The sequence below is a fragment of the Halyomorpha halys genome, unplaced genomic scaffold (genome assembly GCF_000696795.3).
Source record: "Halyomorpha halys isolate HHAL.00 unplaced genomic scaffold, Hhal_1.1 Scaffold269.1, whole genome shotgun sequence".
In the NCBI taxonomy this organism is placed as follows: Eukaryota; Metazoa; Arthropoda; class Insecta; order Hemiptera; family Pentatomidae; genus Halyomorpha; species Halyomorpha halys.
In genome coordinates, this window is record NW_027112099.1 from 1,276,814 (window position 1) to 1,294,632 (window position 17,819).

General features: G+C 29.4%; 1 protein-coding gene across 6 annotated transcripts in view; it reads left to right on the forward strand.

The window, feature by feature from the left end:
• Positions 1 to 17,819, forward strand: part of Hex-A (Hexokinase A) — a 135,146-nt gene that overhangs the window by 90,760 nt on the left and 26,567 nt on the right. For 2 of the 6 annotated variants that reach the window (XM_067050124.1, XM_014420390.2), the window contains exon 2: positions 2,023 to 2,070. The exons of 2 other annotated variants lie outside the window; for them this stretch is intronic. In XM_067050124.1, the coding sequence (XP_066906225.1) occupies positions 2,023 to 2,070 (48 nt within the window). Of the gene's footprint in view, positions 1 to 2,022; positions 2,071 to 13,051; positions 13,227 to 17,819 lie in introns of those variants that run through there. 2 more of the 6 variants (XM_014420388.3, XM_067050125.1) reach the window with 2 other exon arrangements.

Consider the following 17,819-nt stretch of genomic DNA (forward strand, 5'->3'; position numbering starts at 1 on the left):
GTATAGGTAGAGGGAATAAAAAATGGCGGCTGGTTCAAAACGTTAAAAATAATTAATTTTTTATTCAGAGCTCCATATCTTTAAAACTACCAACAACACTAGAAAATCTAAGAGATAATTATTTAAAGAAGAGTATATTTGCTGAAATATTAGCCCTAAAAGAGCTATTTACGTCCAATAGTTCTCGAGATATAGCTTTTCAAAAACCAACATTTCATACAAATGTTGTATGGAACGTACTCAAAGATCAGTAGTTAGTGAATTTATTTTGAAAAATCTATATCTCAGGGACTATGTGACGTACAGATGTCTATTAGCACTAAAATTAAAACTAGTTTAATGAGCTATAAAGTAGTTTATTAGTAGTGTATAATGACATTTATTTTTGTAGTAGTAGTTTTTATGAAATTTACTAAAATAAATTGATTTATAGTTGTTCGGACAAATTTTCATTTGCCAAATTTATATTCATATGTGAATATCAGAAAAACTACTACCCCTACGAAGATACGTGTCATAAACTATCGTTTATTTTCAGTGTTGGCTGGCATATGTGCGTCGTATGGGTCTAGAGATATATTTTTTTCAAAAATCCAACATTTTATACGAACAACTAGAAATTAACATTTTGTGAGTTTATTTTGTCAAATATCATAAAAACTACTACTCCTACAAAGATAAACATTATTAATTATTTTATAGTAAATTTAACTAGCTTTAATTTGAGTGCTGGCAGACATCTGTACGTTCAATGGTTTCTGAAATAAAGTTTTTCATAAATCAAACTTATTGCCCGAACTACTATAAATCAATTTATTTTAGCAAATATCATGAAAACTACTATTTCTACGAAGGTAAAGGTCATAGACTACTTTATACTCCATTAAACTACCTTTAATTTGAATGATAATAGAGATTTGTACATCAAATGGTTATTCAGATATAGATTTCTCGAAATAAATTAACTGACTACTGATATTTCTGTACATTTTTATGAAATGTTGCTTTTTAAAAGGCTATATCTCGATAACTATTGGAAGTAAATATCTCTATTAGGGCTAATATTTCAGAAATTTTACTATTTTTTTCTTTTAGATTTTCTTGTGTTGGTAGTTTTTAAGATATAGAGCTCCGAATGAAAAATTAATGTTTTTTAAGGCTTTGAAACAGCCGCCATTTTTTATTCCCTCTACCTATACTTGGCAGACTCATCAGTTTTGACTAGTAATTATACTTAGTATTCATTAAAGTAATCAAAAATCGAGGTGAGACAACTGGGTTTTTTTCTTCCCGGCTCTTGTAATATTTGGACTTATTAAAGAATCCATGATCAAGGTATATATCTGTTTCATTATCCAGTGATTCATTCAAAACAATGATAAAACTATTGCTAATGCATTTGTAGACTAAAAAAAAAAATATTTTTTTTAATAAAGTTATCTGAGTAAACTATTGAGTCAGTCAACCTTTGGTGATATCCACACATGACATTACTAGTTGCATGATAAGGTGGCTATAGGCAATCACCAAAGCCTTCGCTCAGACATAATATTAATAGCCTTAGTTTTAGTCACTGAGTCAGATAAGGAAAATGAGATCGTTTTATAATACCTTTTTAATCTGAAGAGTCTATCTCCTATTGAATAAAATTTCAGACGAATGGATAAGGTGTGCTAGTTAACATATCTTTAGCTTTAAAATCTACAATCATTACAGGACGTTTTGTAGAATGAAGGATTTGAAATTCTATTCTAGCAAAAGTCTGTATTTTCTCTAAAATGACACATATGTTTTTCCGCTCATGGTAGTTCTTCGATTATTATTTGATTATTAGGTTAAGCCAAAATAATTTATTGAATTCTAACCATATTTGGGTTAGAACTGTTTTACAGTACTAATTAACTAATTTTTAAAAAGATCGCTTCCACAATCAAATCTTATTATGTTATTACGATACCAAGTATTTTTATTATTATGATTTTATTTCTCCCACTTTATAATTTTTTATTTTTTCTGTTACAGGTGAGCAAAATCAATGGCGAAAATTCCTCAATCCTTGTTAACGAATTTGTGAGTTTTAGAAACATTTATTTATTTGCCACTTAAACTTAATTGTGACTAATTATGATATATTTTATTAAAATTACTGATGTGAATGTAAATATAAATTGTCAACGCAAAGAGAAAAATAAAGAGACAAACAAAAGCATATAATGAATGGAATATGGTCCGGGTGCGGTAAAAAAAAACTCAAATACACTTAACTGCCGTCAAAACAGCCCTGACGAAGCCCTACAAGGTGGGGCAAAACGTTGGCTCAATAAAATAGTATAATTATCTACTATTTGAGTTTTTTTTTACCGCACCCGGACCATATTCCATTCATCTATACACACGGTCAATCAATAATCTTCCAAAAAGCATATAATATTTCAATTGAAGGAGTAAATGGATGAAGGGGCTATATAACATTTTTTGATATTTTGAATCTTTAGTGTGGATGAAATGTGAGGTACTCTAACCTCCAAATCAAATTAATAACTGAGACTAGATGTAGAAGGGCTACACTTTAAAAAAAAAAAACAAGCTCCACCAAAAAAATTGGATTTTGTTTTCTTAAAATTTACTATTTTTAACATAACCCCTTCATCCATTAACACCTTCAATTAATACCGTGTTTCATCGTTTTTGTATTCTCATAATTAATTGCTAGATTTAATTTTTTTTTTAGTTTAGTGAATTATTGGGTTGAGCTGAATCATGATTAGGTTTACGTTCTCACGTATTATCAAAATCAGCTACGAAACAATTGAATGAAATTTCTAACTCATTTTGCACTCGTTTCTCAACGATAAATAACCCTCATGTTTTTTTTTGTGTATACCTAGCTGTACCATATATTGTTTATTGTTAAAGCCATATATACCCGTACTTTTGTAGCAATTCGCAAGATTTTTTTTTTATTCGTCAAGTCATTACACTTGTGAATGAGGATAAGACCTAGCTGATATTAGAAACCATTTTACTGTACAGTGACATGCCGAGTTTAATTAAGATTAAACTTAATTAAAGTAAGGCATACTTTTTTTTTAACTATGATTTTTAAATTATTATTAAATTAAAATATTCATATTTCTTTGTTTCTTTGCGTCATATAACTTTAAATTTTATTTCCTTAATTATGTTATTTTACTTACATATTGAAATACCTACATATACGTTTTATTTTCCATTTCTTTCTTCACTTTTTTTTTTTATTAATTTTCATTCGGTACAATTATTTACTTTAATCATTATGTTTATATATTCTCTTTTTATTATTTTTTTTATATTCATTGGTTATTATTTCGTTCTTTGTTCTTAGCTCTAATGAAGGCTAGAAATTCTGGCCGAATATAGTAATATATATGTTCAAAACTATTTTTTAATTTTTTAAATCAATTATTAAATTTTCGAGAAATAGTCTCATGAAGAAAATTAATTTCCAGACTCAAATTTTGATAGCAGTATTCCGTACATGCGTTACCTAAAAATTAGATTTTCCGACACTTTTTCAAGATAAGATGTTTGCCAACTTAAATTTCAATTTAATTTTTTTATCAAATGCAATGTGTAAGTTGTACTATTTGTTCGTAAATATGAAAAAGTTGTTATAAAGCTGCACAGTATGGCTGATAATAAGATCAACAGTTTTCACGTTGTTTTTTTGGGGGGGGGTGCAGGAAAATGTATTATGAAAGAATAAAATGACTTACTTTTTTTGCTAATCTATCAAAAGCTCGCTGAGTACACTTCGCACTGAAATACAGATATACGTCTAAAAACAACCACAATAATTATTTAAAGGGCCAAAAGGGAATTAAAAGAACATGGATAATGAATAATATTTGATCCATATAAAATATGTCTGAAACTATTGCTTGAAGGTTGTCTTCTACAATCGCTTCAAAGTCCATGGTACACGAAATTCCACCCCAGGCATTGCGAGCAATCGACGATCAACCCAAATTGGCCTCGCGATTAATTCGTTGGCCACCTCTGATATATTTTATCCACGGTCAGCTATCTTCTCATAATTAGGCATACATATGGCTTAATTTTAGTTTCGTTAAATTTTTCATTTTTGACCTTGGATGTTAACAGACCCACAGACCATTTTGCAAGACTTGGTTATTTGGACTAAAAACGTGTATTTCCGTTGAAAACTTGAATTTTGTACGGTTGCAATAATTCCTCTTATTATATATTTCACACAGAAATTAGTTATTTGTTATATTCGTGAGCCTCGAAGTCCTACAAAAGTGTAATTTTGCTGCAAGGTCTTAAAGGATATTAAATAATATGTGATATAGAATTACTTATATTGTATTTCAACATAAACTCTATATGGTTGAAGATATACAATACCGTGGAAATTACCCGGTACCAAAGTTTAGAAATCTAAAACGGGTTTTTTTTTGTTTTGTTTTTTTGGTGCGGAAGTTTACTCCAAAAAGCGTCAAGGCAATGTGAAAGCCGGTAGTCGTTGAGTATCTTAATATTTGCATTAGAAAAATGCTGGCTATATTGGTTTCGTGCCGGAGGTTCTTAGTAGTACGGATGAGTTCCTTTTCGAGTGTATCAGTTCCAATCAAGACAATGAAATATAGCAGCTATGGTCGATTACTTCCTGAGACCATTCATAGGGCGCCCTTATCCAGTTCGTAAGCATTCCATATTTATATTTCACACCAATGTGAAAAAAAGTGGGTTTTATTAGGCATAAGGAAAAATCAAGTATATGAAAGGAGTGTTGGAATGTTTTAATTCTGTAGTGGCATAAAGGTGTGAATGATAATATATTATTTTGCTGAGAACGAACTGAGGACTTGAATCAAAATAAATCATAAATATGGAAAGGGTAATTTTGATAATTATGGGTATAGTTAATTTGGCAAAATTATAATAACAAGAAAACATTGACTTCAAAAGGAGTTGAATGTACACACCTTGACTTGATGTAAAGTAATGGGAAGAATGAGGGAGCATCTATGTACTAAAAACCTTGGAGGAAGGAGTATAGTGGAGGGGATAAGCTAGCAAGAAAAGTGAAGCCTAAAAGGCGGGTCTTATTATGGTCCAGCGGGGTGGTAGAGGTGTAGACCAAGAATATTAACCAATCACTGGTTGCCTTATGTTTCAGTTTAGATTACAATGGTGGCTATTTCTATTAACTTCAACGTAAGTCTGCTCCCTGATCAGAATCAAAGATTTCGTAATTTTGTACAATAATTATAAGTTCATCCCAATCCCAGTAAAATTACTCAGGAAATGGCCAAAACACATATAAGAAAATCTTAAAAGAATTGAAAATAAGCTGAACGATGGGCATTATAAGATTCTCTCGGCTATTAATGAAGGAGCTCATGCATTAGTGAGGAAGATTTCTGGGTTTGAATTAGAATTAACACTACGACGGTTATGACAATGATTGCATGTCACCTGTTTTTTATTCATCGTTCCTTAAAAACAATTCAATATATATCAAGGACTATAAAAGATATTTTGTATTAGTACTGAATTGAGTCTATCCAAGTATTAATCTAAGTTAAAGTCCTCGTCCAAACTACCACCATCGTCCCGCCGTTAAAGTGGATGGTAAAGTAAACGTAAGTTTGTTCTGATAGATATAAATTGAGGGACAGAGGTCTCTCATGGTACTATAAGAACTGACAGCTTTACTCTAATAAATCACTATTACCTGCTCGGTGTCCTTAAGTGAAATGATATATTGTACTCAGTGCATTGTCTCATTGTGAAACTACAATCTGACTCCACCCAAGAACTTTCACTCGTGATCTATTAAAGTTTTTCGAACGGTGTCACCATTTCATTGCCTGAGAATTGATTTATACACTTTAAAAAGTTATACAATCTCTTCAAATCCAGCCATTTGAGCAGAGCTAATGAAGACTTGAAGAATATTAGTACAGGTAGAAGATGGAGGAAGTCATTCTTCCCTCTCCCAATAATTTCAATACTCTGAAAGTAGGGAAATTTGAGAATCTTCTTCAAACTGTGAAAATGGGGAAAACATTATTGAAAAAAAATTATTTACTAAATAAGTTTAATAATTATTAAGTAAGTTTAACTTATTATTAAATAAGATTTTTAACTTATTTGTGTCATTCTCTGATCACACCATCTTCTCCAACCATCTTCTCATGTATTTTATCCACGGTTAACTATCTTCTCATCATTATCAACGAACTTCCTCAGCCTCCACTGACTCACTACCAGAGGGATGCGCTGGGATCTTTTGAGCTCTGCTCTACCCCTCACACGTGGGGGATAGAGTGGGCTCAAGGAACCTCGGGTCGAATGTATAAATATTGTATATTAGAGTGTAAATGTGACTAGAGACTATATTATTTTATCATTATGTTATTTTATTTATTTATTTTTCATATAAATAGTTTGATTATGTTCATTTTGTTTGTATATATTTTAAGAGAGTTTTTTTAATTTATTTATTCATTTATTTATTTTAGTATGTATGAGATCATTCATCACTATACCTATTGTCCACAACTGTGTGGCAGATTGTAATATCTATCAATAAATAAAAAGTATAATTAAAAAAAAAAATTAGCAACGATGAGATAGTTCCTGATGAATTGATTGATACAGTTGATACAAAGAATTGATTGATAGGGTTGATACGATAAATCCATATAAGATAAATCCATAGATATTGAACTTACCAGAGATTTATACAAATCTGGTATAATTTTCCCAATTTTTGAACTTTAAAAGTGTTCTGAAAAAAGAAACGACAGTGTTTGTTAAATCTATCTGGTTTTCTATGGATTAAAAACATATTTTAATTATTATTAGTTTAACGAAAGGTCTTAACGATTTTGCTAAATCTGTCTGAAATTTCGTTAATAATTCGTCAGTTTCAAACTCTATAAAACTATGATACCATTCGGAATATTGGTGAATGGCAAAATAAATAAAGGAAAATGGCTTGCTTTCAACAGGGACTGTATAGGTTTTTTTTTTTTTATAAGACCGAGAGGAAGATATGCGCTTAAGAAAGAATTATTCTAATTATTACTCTTTCGAAAAATTATGAACAGAAGAACATGGAATTATTTGCTCAGAGAAAAGTTCGGGTGATAAAACCCATTACCTATAATTTTAGGAATAAGCTAAGTTGATGAAATAACAATTTTTTTTTTTTTGTTTTTTCATAAAGGTTAAGAAACTACATACCCATGAGAATGCAAAGCAGTTTAGGTATCATATTAGGGATTTCTCTTAGATATGTCCACAACAGACTTCTGTCGTACGATACTTGATTTCCTTTATGTATGTTATAAGTGCTATATTTTTATATATTTGTTTTTTAATATAAATCCGTATAAAAACTATTGAGAATGTGAAGTTAGCCTGCAAGCTAACCTGGCGGTCACGTGGCCTCATCCACCTTCAAAATAACCGTTCAAGTGCTCCCTCTCTCAGACTATTAATCTATTATGGGCTAGGTACCCATATTTTTAAAAATAATCTTACAATTAGCTTAATGATTAATCGCCTTAAAGTAATCAGGAAGTAATGCTTATTTGGAAACACAATAAACGCATAATTTCATTTTTAAAAAAATAAATGTAATATTATCAACTTTATTGTTTTATTCCAGATAAAAATACTTTTGTACATACAAGGGTGATTCTGAGAAATTTATACTATTAAAATTTAAAAAAAAAAAGTTTTGTATTAATTTTTTATCATTTTTTCGCTGGTTTTAACCAATAATAATAAAAATAAATCACGTTCCATTTGTTTTCCAAACGAGAATGAAGGAAAAATACGACTTTAAATATAATTTTTTCAATTTCTTGAGACTGTTATTTATTTATTAAATAGATCAATTGGTATCCTTGTTTAGTCTCGAAACTTTTTATTACATCAATAGTCCAACGTTTCGGCCATTCTCAAGGACAAACTTCAAATATAAATTCTCACCTCACATCAAAATTTAAAAATTTTTAAAACACTATTTTTTGGAAACTTCATTAATTTTCAATTAATCCACACTATCACTATCATATAAACAAACTATTTATCATATCTAGATAGATAAAGTAAATCTATTATGGTAATCTATTATATTAATATTAAAATCTTGAGGATTGCCGAATTAGCCAAAACGTTGGACTATTGATATAATAAAAAGTGTCGAGACTAAACAGGGATAAAATTTGATTTATTTAATAAATAAATATGACTTTAGTGACTAAGTTGCTCATGCCTATTTTTTCCCCTTTGATGTTGAAATTCATCTCTCCCCGGAAAGTAACATTTTTTTCCTCATATGACTTTGGAAAAGCCTCGGTGATGTCATATAACTAGTTCATTGTTATAACAATTAAAGAAATTCGAAACTATTTAAAGTAAACACATTAGGAAAAAAGGAAAACCTTATATCAATAAACACAAAAATGTCTTATTAAATAAATCAAAAATTTGTATCCTTTTGTGTCTCAACACTTTTATTTTTCACCAGTCCAACGTTTCGGCCATTTTAGCCATCCTCAATTACAATTTCTTCCTCACATTAATTTAAAGTTGAGACAAAAAAGGATACAAATTTTTGATTTATTTAATAAATAATTACCTTGTCTCAAGAAATTGAAATAATATAATTAAAACAAAAATGTCTTTAAATATATAGGACGTCCAAAAACAGGATCGCATGGTTTAAAGTCCACTCAATCTCACACGAAAATCGAACAGCCTTTAATGACCAATTGTTTTGAACACACTATTTACATTTACGCAACAATGAGTAGGGAAAGTATAGCATCTTAGTTAAAATTAATTCATAAGGTGTCATTTCAGTTGCTTAAAGCAAGCATGACAATGAAAACCTGCGTCACATCGCTGACCTTGCTTAGTATATTTTCTTCCCACTCCTAACCGCAAAAATAAAACCATTTTTGCTTAGTAAAGATAATTTGAATTGTTACTTTTTTTTTTTTAATGAATATCAAGTATTCTTAATTTCTTAAGAATAATCGAAAATTCTGCTGTTACAACAAGTTTCATAATGAGTTGAGAAATCAATTAGTCATTAATAAAGATTATTAGATATTAAGCTAATTTTATTAAATTCGATTACATAATATTAAATTCTACATTTTATTTCCTACTAATTTTAAATGACTGCTATTATTTATTATACAAACTTAAACAGTTTTGGGAACAATTAAATGTATCTATGGGATACAGGCGATTCCAATGCAACTGACTTCCACAAAACTGCAGACGGAATTTTATGAAGTTTGGAATTCGATTTATAGAAACTAGGCACACTTCATGAATCAATTAATTTAACTGTAATCTATGCAATGTCATTTAATTTGATGGCTCTTGTTACGCAAAATGTCGATATGGGCTATTTATGTGCTTGCATCTTCAACCACATATAACTCTAGAAATTTTTAAATTAATCATAATTTTTCAGCATTTAATACTTTTTTCTACCGAAAATTAATGATTTTGTTATTCGTCAGTTTTATAATAAAAAAAAATCTCATGGGACACCTAAAAGATTATTAAGTGAAGTCTCTTATTAATAAATCGGAAAATATATTATAAAAAAAAGTCTGATAATATACTTATTACTGTACTTTCATTGCCTTAATGAGTTCTTTTTTCTAAACAAACATTATTAATTTTCGATTTAAAATCATTATATAATTAATAAATAATCCCACCCCTACTGAAAATTCCTAATAATCCCCAAGGTTTGAAAAAATATTGCCTTGTGAACTTCTTAAAATCGGAATACAATCCTTGCTTCGTTCTTATACGGAATATACTCATTTAACATTCACTTAATATAAATCTTCCTTGATTACCAGTGTATATAGCTAAAACATTTTATGATATTTATGATAATGAGGTGATCATAATTCTCTCTCCGTCATCACATTAATTAGTTGGTATGTTAACTATTCTACTTTGATATTCAGTGATAAATGTGATCCCAAACCAATTTAATTCAAGGATTTGATTAACTATTAAAATCTAATTTCAATTGTTTAACAACCAATTATTTAATTTTTAAATTCCTAATATAGCTGTCAGATTCAAATACAAAAAGTTTTAAAGTCACGTTTAAAATATATATATTTTTAATTAACAAGATATGTTCAAACCTATGTACCAAAATGAGTAGTCATTTACAATTATGTGATACGCAACAATCCATTAAAAATATAATATATTGTAGTAAAAGAAAAAAAATTTGAGACTAATTCAAGGAAGAACTGAAAAAATAATTATATTCAATTTAAATTATAAATAAAATGAAATTATAATGTTGAAGTTAAAAAAAAAAAAAAAAAATTATCGTTTCTATCATAAAAGAGTTTATTTGCTAGTTGTGATGAAGTATTAGGTAGCGTATCTATGTCAAAGATATTGAAGTGGCTAAGTCAATGGTTAGTCTTTAATTTCGTCTTGTATCGGGATTATTTAATTATTCTTTGTAGTTTTGACTTAACCATATCGCTAAACCAGTTTATTTCAAGACCAACAAGTTGGTTAGGTTTGATCAAGCTTAGAATCAAGTCTACTTCCTAAAAGAGTAATCTGCCTTAAATAAAATTATATCCATTAAAAATAAAAATAAACTTTTTTTTCCTGCACTGAAAATAGATCTTGTAAGCACTAGAGATTTAAATAATTTTTCTACCAGAGAAACTGTATCTCAAAGACTATTGGTACTCCAAAGACCAGTTTGGTCTCATATTGTAGGGAATTTAATTTAATTTATAAATTTTTAGAATACTTTTTGTTGAAAAGTCATCCCTTCAAACATTTCGCACTTATTCGGTTTTTAGCCATTTAGACCATTAAGGATGGATTTTCCGACAAAGACTGTTCGGTACATTAATAAACTAAGTTAAATTTTCTACAATTTGAAACCAAGATTGTCTCTATAAACCCAATAGTCATTGGAATACAATTTCACAAATGTTGGCATAAGTAAAAAAAAACTGACAAACATGGAATTACCTCTTCACTGCTATAAACTCTTCAATTTCATCATATCTCCAATTTTTGTTTTAGTTGAGAAACCTTAGATTAGTACAGTGCTTTACAAAAAAAATATATAAGATTAAAATCATATTTTTCTTAATATCAACCAGTAAGATAAACTTTTAAAATTTAGGGCGTCAAGAATTTTCATACTGATCGTTAATCGTTGAGTGATGAGTTGAAGTTTTTTCTGGTATTTGTTGATTAAGAACATTTCGGAGACACAAGTGTTAAGATTAAATGCCTGATTAATAAATGGGAAAAGAAAACGATTTTAATCCTTAACAAATTTTTTTTTGTTTCCTTGAACCCAAACTCTGATCTGAAACCTGCCCTTTAAGGAGCATGAATTTTCGGCACTGATATTTCACAAAGTAACCAAAATATTTATAATCTTTTTTTTTTATATGATAGATTTATTTATTGATAGATATTACAATCTATCTATGGCACACAAATCTGATACACAAAAATATTGTTATAATAAATAATTGTAATGCTTATTCTGAGTGGAGGAAGGTTACAAGCATTGTTGTGATATAGTTTTAACTAATAGTGACTGTGAAAAATAAATTTTAATTTTTGTTTTTAATGTGAAAATTGACTAATTAGGTAATTAGACATAATGTAGGATATACGTATTAACAAAATAATACGTTTACCTAATGTTTTAATGTTTCATTGAAATTGTTGTTTTGACCTGGGCAGAATAGCCTGCATGAAGTTGAGTTTTTAAATCATTTAGTTCCAAAATTGTATTAAGGTAAGATAAATTATAAATAATAATATCAAGTAACTTGAATTGTTCAAGATCATACATGTAATAAAAGCTGTTTTGTGGTAGATTGTCCCTGAGGATGGCCGGATTGGCCGAAACGTCGGACTTGTAAGAAAAATAAAATGTGTTGAGACTAAAATGGATAAAAATTAAATTATTTATTTAAACAAACGTAAGCAAAATAGTTTACTGAGAAATGAATAACAAGTTTCGAAGAACGGTAATAACCTGTTGAATAAATTGAATCTTTAAACGGTAGCTATGCTTGATCGGTGTTTATTCACCTTTATAATTCAAAATAATTTGTTCACATTTCTTCTTCACAATTTTATTATTTTTCATTGCGCAAGTCCCTAGTTTTCCCTACAAAATATATAGTAGATCTGTGTTGAGGGAACAAGTGCGTTAGGTCTACGATTAAACATACTAATGAGTTTCCCAACAGGTGCTCCTCACTGGCTCATTGCTATAATTTTTTTGTTCATGACTGTCACTGAACATTATAAATTGAGAATTTACAACACAGACAAACTTATTTCGCAATGCCTAATGAGTCTTTGGATACCTCGTATATACTAGTGCATTATAGATACTTCCAAATTGACATATAGATATTATTAAAATGGACATTACTGAAACGTCGACGTTTATTACATAAAACACAATCTAGCTATCAAAATGAAGATGTTACAGTCACTTAAAGCGGAACAACTTAAAATGTAACGCGTACTTACCCCAAATTATGTTATATAATATTTAAAATGCATATAATAAATATCATAAGAGAGAAACTTTAATATATATTTTTTCAATTCTATGACGTACATCCGCTGAAAAAAAACGATCGTTTCGAACTATGACGCAATATTTCAAAACATTCCGCGAAACCAATCTTATCACTCAGTTGAGAATCAGAGAACTATTACAGTTATGTGAAGAACTATGAAAGGCTGTGGTATAATTATAGGATAGATAATATGGAGGCGTAGATCGAGTGAATCGAGAATGCTAATGTGCATTCCAAGGCCTAAGAAGAAGTTAAGCGCAGTGTAGGTAATGGAGGCGAGAGTTGGAACCTTGGCCGCTATCGACACGGCTACCCGTGACGTGGCAGCACCTCATTGGTCGAGAGCGGGGCTCGGCTGTGGGTGGGGCAGGCGGGCCTTCCATTCAGTCTCCTTCACTAACGCCACTCGTCCCAGTCGTTCACTGTCAGCGCTAACAGACACACAACATCAACATGAGGCCCAAGACTGACATTATCAGCAAGCTTTGCGCCTGCTATTCAGAGCTAGAAGTTTCAGAAAATGGAACTGTCGATAGCTGTGATCAACACGATCGGGTTCTACCAAAAGTAAGTCGAAATAATTTGACCTGATTATAACTTAGCTCTTTGGTTAAACATTTACAGTGTTGGCTTTCCGAAAACATTTATCAACACATAGAAAAAAAATCTTAAATTCTTGTTGCATTGAAAAGTTGAATGAAACCTAACTATAACCTTAACTGATAAGGCAGGTTGCATGGTGGCCTGCCACAAATTTCCAACCTGTCATTTCAGACCTTCCTTTAAAAATACTCATTTGACAACAATCTCGGTGTTTTGTATTTTTAGCAGCTGATTTCACTACTCATTTTACTTTGATAAGATAGTCTACTGCTATCATTTATTTGTCATTTATCTTGTATTCACTTAAATTTAATTTTTTATGCAAAATAAAAAGCCTAATCTTATGGTTAGTACAAACATAAAAATAAACTACTTGTCCTGTTTCTTAATCACATTGTATGTCTTTAATTTATGAAAATTTGTTTTATTTGACTGAAGTGCAGTTTTACTTTAAACTAGATCTATGAAACAACATTAACATTTTTAATGTGTTTTTGTATACTTTCTTATATTTTCTTGAAAAACAAATGAATATAGATTATAATCTACTTACATCTAGTCTTGTAAATAAATAAGTTAAAGTATCTTAATAGTTTATACTTTTAATCAAATTACCGGTTCCTATTTAAGAATAGGAATTTAATTACCGGTAATCTAAGGATTGGTGTATCATTACTATATTAATAATAAAATTTGTAAAATTTACATTTTTTATTATAGTTATTTTTTTATATACTTACAAGTAAAAACATTTTTATTTTTTATACACAAATATGGTCATGCTTTACTTTTTTTATTTTCATGGTTACGAATTTCTGTAATTAGTCTGTTAGTAATTTTTTATGCACAATCATTAGATATTAATTTGAGATTTTTTAATTTCTTTTTGCTAAATAATTTTGTTTTATTTCATTTTTATTATTGTATTGAACTGTGAAATTCAGAGGCTAAAATATAGCTTGTTTACTTTGAAATTTATTTTACTTGGTTAGTGTGTTATCTGCATTACACATATTGTAATCTTTGTATAAATACAAATTCATTGTCTTAGTCTGCCAGTTCCTCATAAATGATCCAACTAAGCCTCAGAACTGCGCACTTGGTGTTAACAAAATTATAGGAAATTAAAATCTCTAATTGAGTAAACTATTTAGAAGAATGTGCAATTAGTACTGAAAACAGGAAGCTGATTCTTTATAATGATTTATATACTACATAAATTATGTATACATTTCTTAGATATTTTCTTTATTTTTTAGGGTGTTAGATTAAAATTATACCTTATTTCTTATTTTTATTATTAATGTTTACTATTAATACTAGTATAGAATATATAAACTGTTTTTTATATCTATAAATGATATACTGGCAGTTCTGTATCGATATCTTTTAACACATATCGCAACGCACCTTATGTAGGAATCACTATTATTGATCCAGTATCTCTTCAGACAACAGCGATTTTCATATTATCTACTGCCATACTATAGATTTGTCGAACAAGGTTCCATATCATTAAAACAACGCGAGAACAATCCAATATCTCCAGAAAGACTTCCCATATCCTCCCTATCTTCCTGGAAGATCTGCAGCAATAGCCTGAGAGTGTTTACAAACAGACTCTTCAGCCTCTGGAGCCGATCGATGGTCTCCGCCGCCTGACTCCCGTCACGTCCTCCAGACCCGAATCTGGGTCAGCAGTGCATATAATCTTTCCAATTCCTAGCCAGTAAATCGATTAGAATTATGAAAGATAATAATTGATTATCGATTTGACGATCGAACCTGTCAAAAATTACGAATTAAAACCAATTATTATTTCAATTTTATTGCAGTCGTAAAAGAAAAAAAGGCTATTTTGAAAAATCAACAATAATCCTGATTATTGGATAGTTGAATAATTTTTATTTATAAACTTTAAACTTACAAATACATTGAAATTTATATTTCTCTAAGTTTAGTCAACTCTTGTTTCGATAAAGTCTGATTGGTTTTAAAAATGTTTTATAATTTTTTTGTCGTCTGAGAAATTGAAGCAAAATACTTTTTTTTTTTAATTGTAATACTTGCGAATGAAAATTTTTAATAAATAATAAAATAAATTTTTAATAAATCCTTGGTCTTATTGTTTTTGTTTTTTCCTCAAAATCTTGTAAAAACGAATATTGTGTTTTGTTAAAAACGTCGATTTCTTCATATAGTTAAGATAAACCGGCCGAACTTATATTGGAGAGTGAACTTAGTTGGGTACCTGACAGTATTTAGTTTAAACTTCTTTTAGAAAATATAAAATAATCATTCAGGTTTTTTATTCATAATTTCTTGGTCATGAACATATGAAATTAAGAATAAATTACTACAGAACATTCTTGTAATCATTTACCTTATTTATTATAAAATTAGAATATGAAAGAAAAAGTTAGGTTGTTATGAAAATATAAATATTCTATTTAATCTCATCCTTACGTCAAAGGAAGGCTTGTTTTTGAATATCTCTCTTGGCTGGTCTATCGTCAACAAATCATTTGAATAGAAAATAAAAATGACAGCTGTCTTTTAAAATAACAGATCATATAACATGTGATTTTCTTATTCTGAAGCTAAAATATTGATATCACCAATTCTTATGCATATAACAATTTGGTGTTATTTTTAGTTGGCACTAACAACTATCATGGAAGTTAAGCCTTTGGGTTTGTGTAGGAATATAATTTATACCCCTCATTAGAAGCATATTTTATAAAAATTAGCAGATATGGTTGAAATACCCATTTTTAATAATGCTAATTTACTAAATTTTTTCCTGACCCTATAGTTGGTTTATTAATAGGACAAACGGTTTTTAATTACTCTTCAATCAGCTAATTATTTTGCTGTCATCACCTGATGCTTATTACGCTCAACAAGCCAACTCAAACACGTTCTTAATCATCGAATAGAATATTCAAAATATTCGACAAAATAACTTCATTTATTGATTATCCATCACCGAATGGTACCTCTGATTAATTTTGTTTTTATCTACTTTTAATATTGTTTTACCCCAAGGTGTGGAAAGTACAGACCAATGAGTGGTGAAAACAATATTCGGTTCCTTTCAGCCAATTTATTTTAATCCCATTAGCAAACAAGTGAATTGGGCAATTGTCAATGGGTTCTCACGTTGGCGCATGTTGAAATCCAGTTTCGAATGGTTCGATCGCCAGTTATCACCGGTTGTTCAACCGCATGCTTTCATAATCACTAAGACCAATCCGTCTTATTAAGATTAAAACCAGAATAAATATAAACCTACACAACTCTATGCCTGGGTGGATTAATACCAATTATTGTATCGAACACTCGTTAAAAAAGCATAAATAAATGCCTCAGTAAAATGTCAATTAGTAAATTATTAGGCTATTAATTAGCAATGCTATTGTTTTTTAACTATCGTTAGTTTTTATCATTATTGGTATATAATTTGAAATGAAAATAAGAGATTTATTCTTTACAAGTTCAAACACAATAAGATACAAAAGTTAACTATAGTTTCTATGGTTTGATGTAAAATAAAACAGGAGATTTAAATTTTGGTATGAATTCCTATTTTCGTAAGAAATGCAGCCAATCTTGCACTCTTCCTTATAGGCCTTTTAAAAATATCTTGCTTTAATTCAACTTCATCCTGTTCGGCTTCATAAGTATAGCACTTTTTTTCTTTGCTTAAATTGCTTTAAATTTCTGTATTTTAGTTTAATTATCAAATCCAATACACTCATAAGTAAAAATTCCAGTCAACTCCTATCATGTTGCGTTGATAACATTGACATTCGATACAAATAATTGTATACAGCCACTGTTATTTTAACGATTTATTTTAACCTATTGTAATAACTGCTTTTAGAATCCCATTTTTAGTTAGCATTAAATAATATCGTTTTTCCTTTTCTATTGCAGAGCTAAGATTTTTTTTGACGATAAAGCCATATTGTGTAGGATTATCGATATTGTAAGTTCTTTAGAAAGTTGGGTTTAGAATATATAGCGTGATTCTATTGTTGTTTTTTTTAAATAATGTGTTTTGTTTTTAGTACCGTATTAGTTAAATTTTTTTTTTCTGATCCCTCTAAAACAGAAAAGGCATTAAATTAGTAGGTTACATCACGTATGGTTACATAATTCGAATTGGTTACTATTTTCTTCCTTTGGTACTTCAAGGTGTACATTGAGATCTGGTGTTCTAGTGTGTCCGTTCCATATGGGGTCGATTACAAAAAATTTGGAGGTGAGGGGCCTCCTCGTGATGATTGTAAAGAGAAAGTAGAAAATAAAAACAATTAATTGTTGTAGATAAAATATAATAATGGTAAATAATAGAAAACAGTTAGTAGTTAAATATTATGGAAACTATTGTACAATCAGCATTTCGTACGACACGAGGCATTGTACGGACTGCGCCGACTAGTGGTGGATTGGCGCCTCAGCAGACCATTGTCAACCTTAGGAATTCCCCGTGCGTCATCATTGGAAAGAGGTTAATAGCATAACGCAAAAATTACTTATTACAAATGAGTA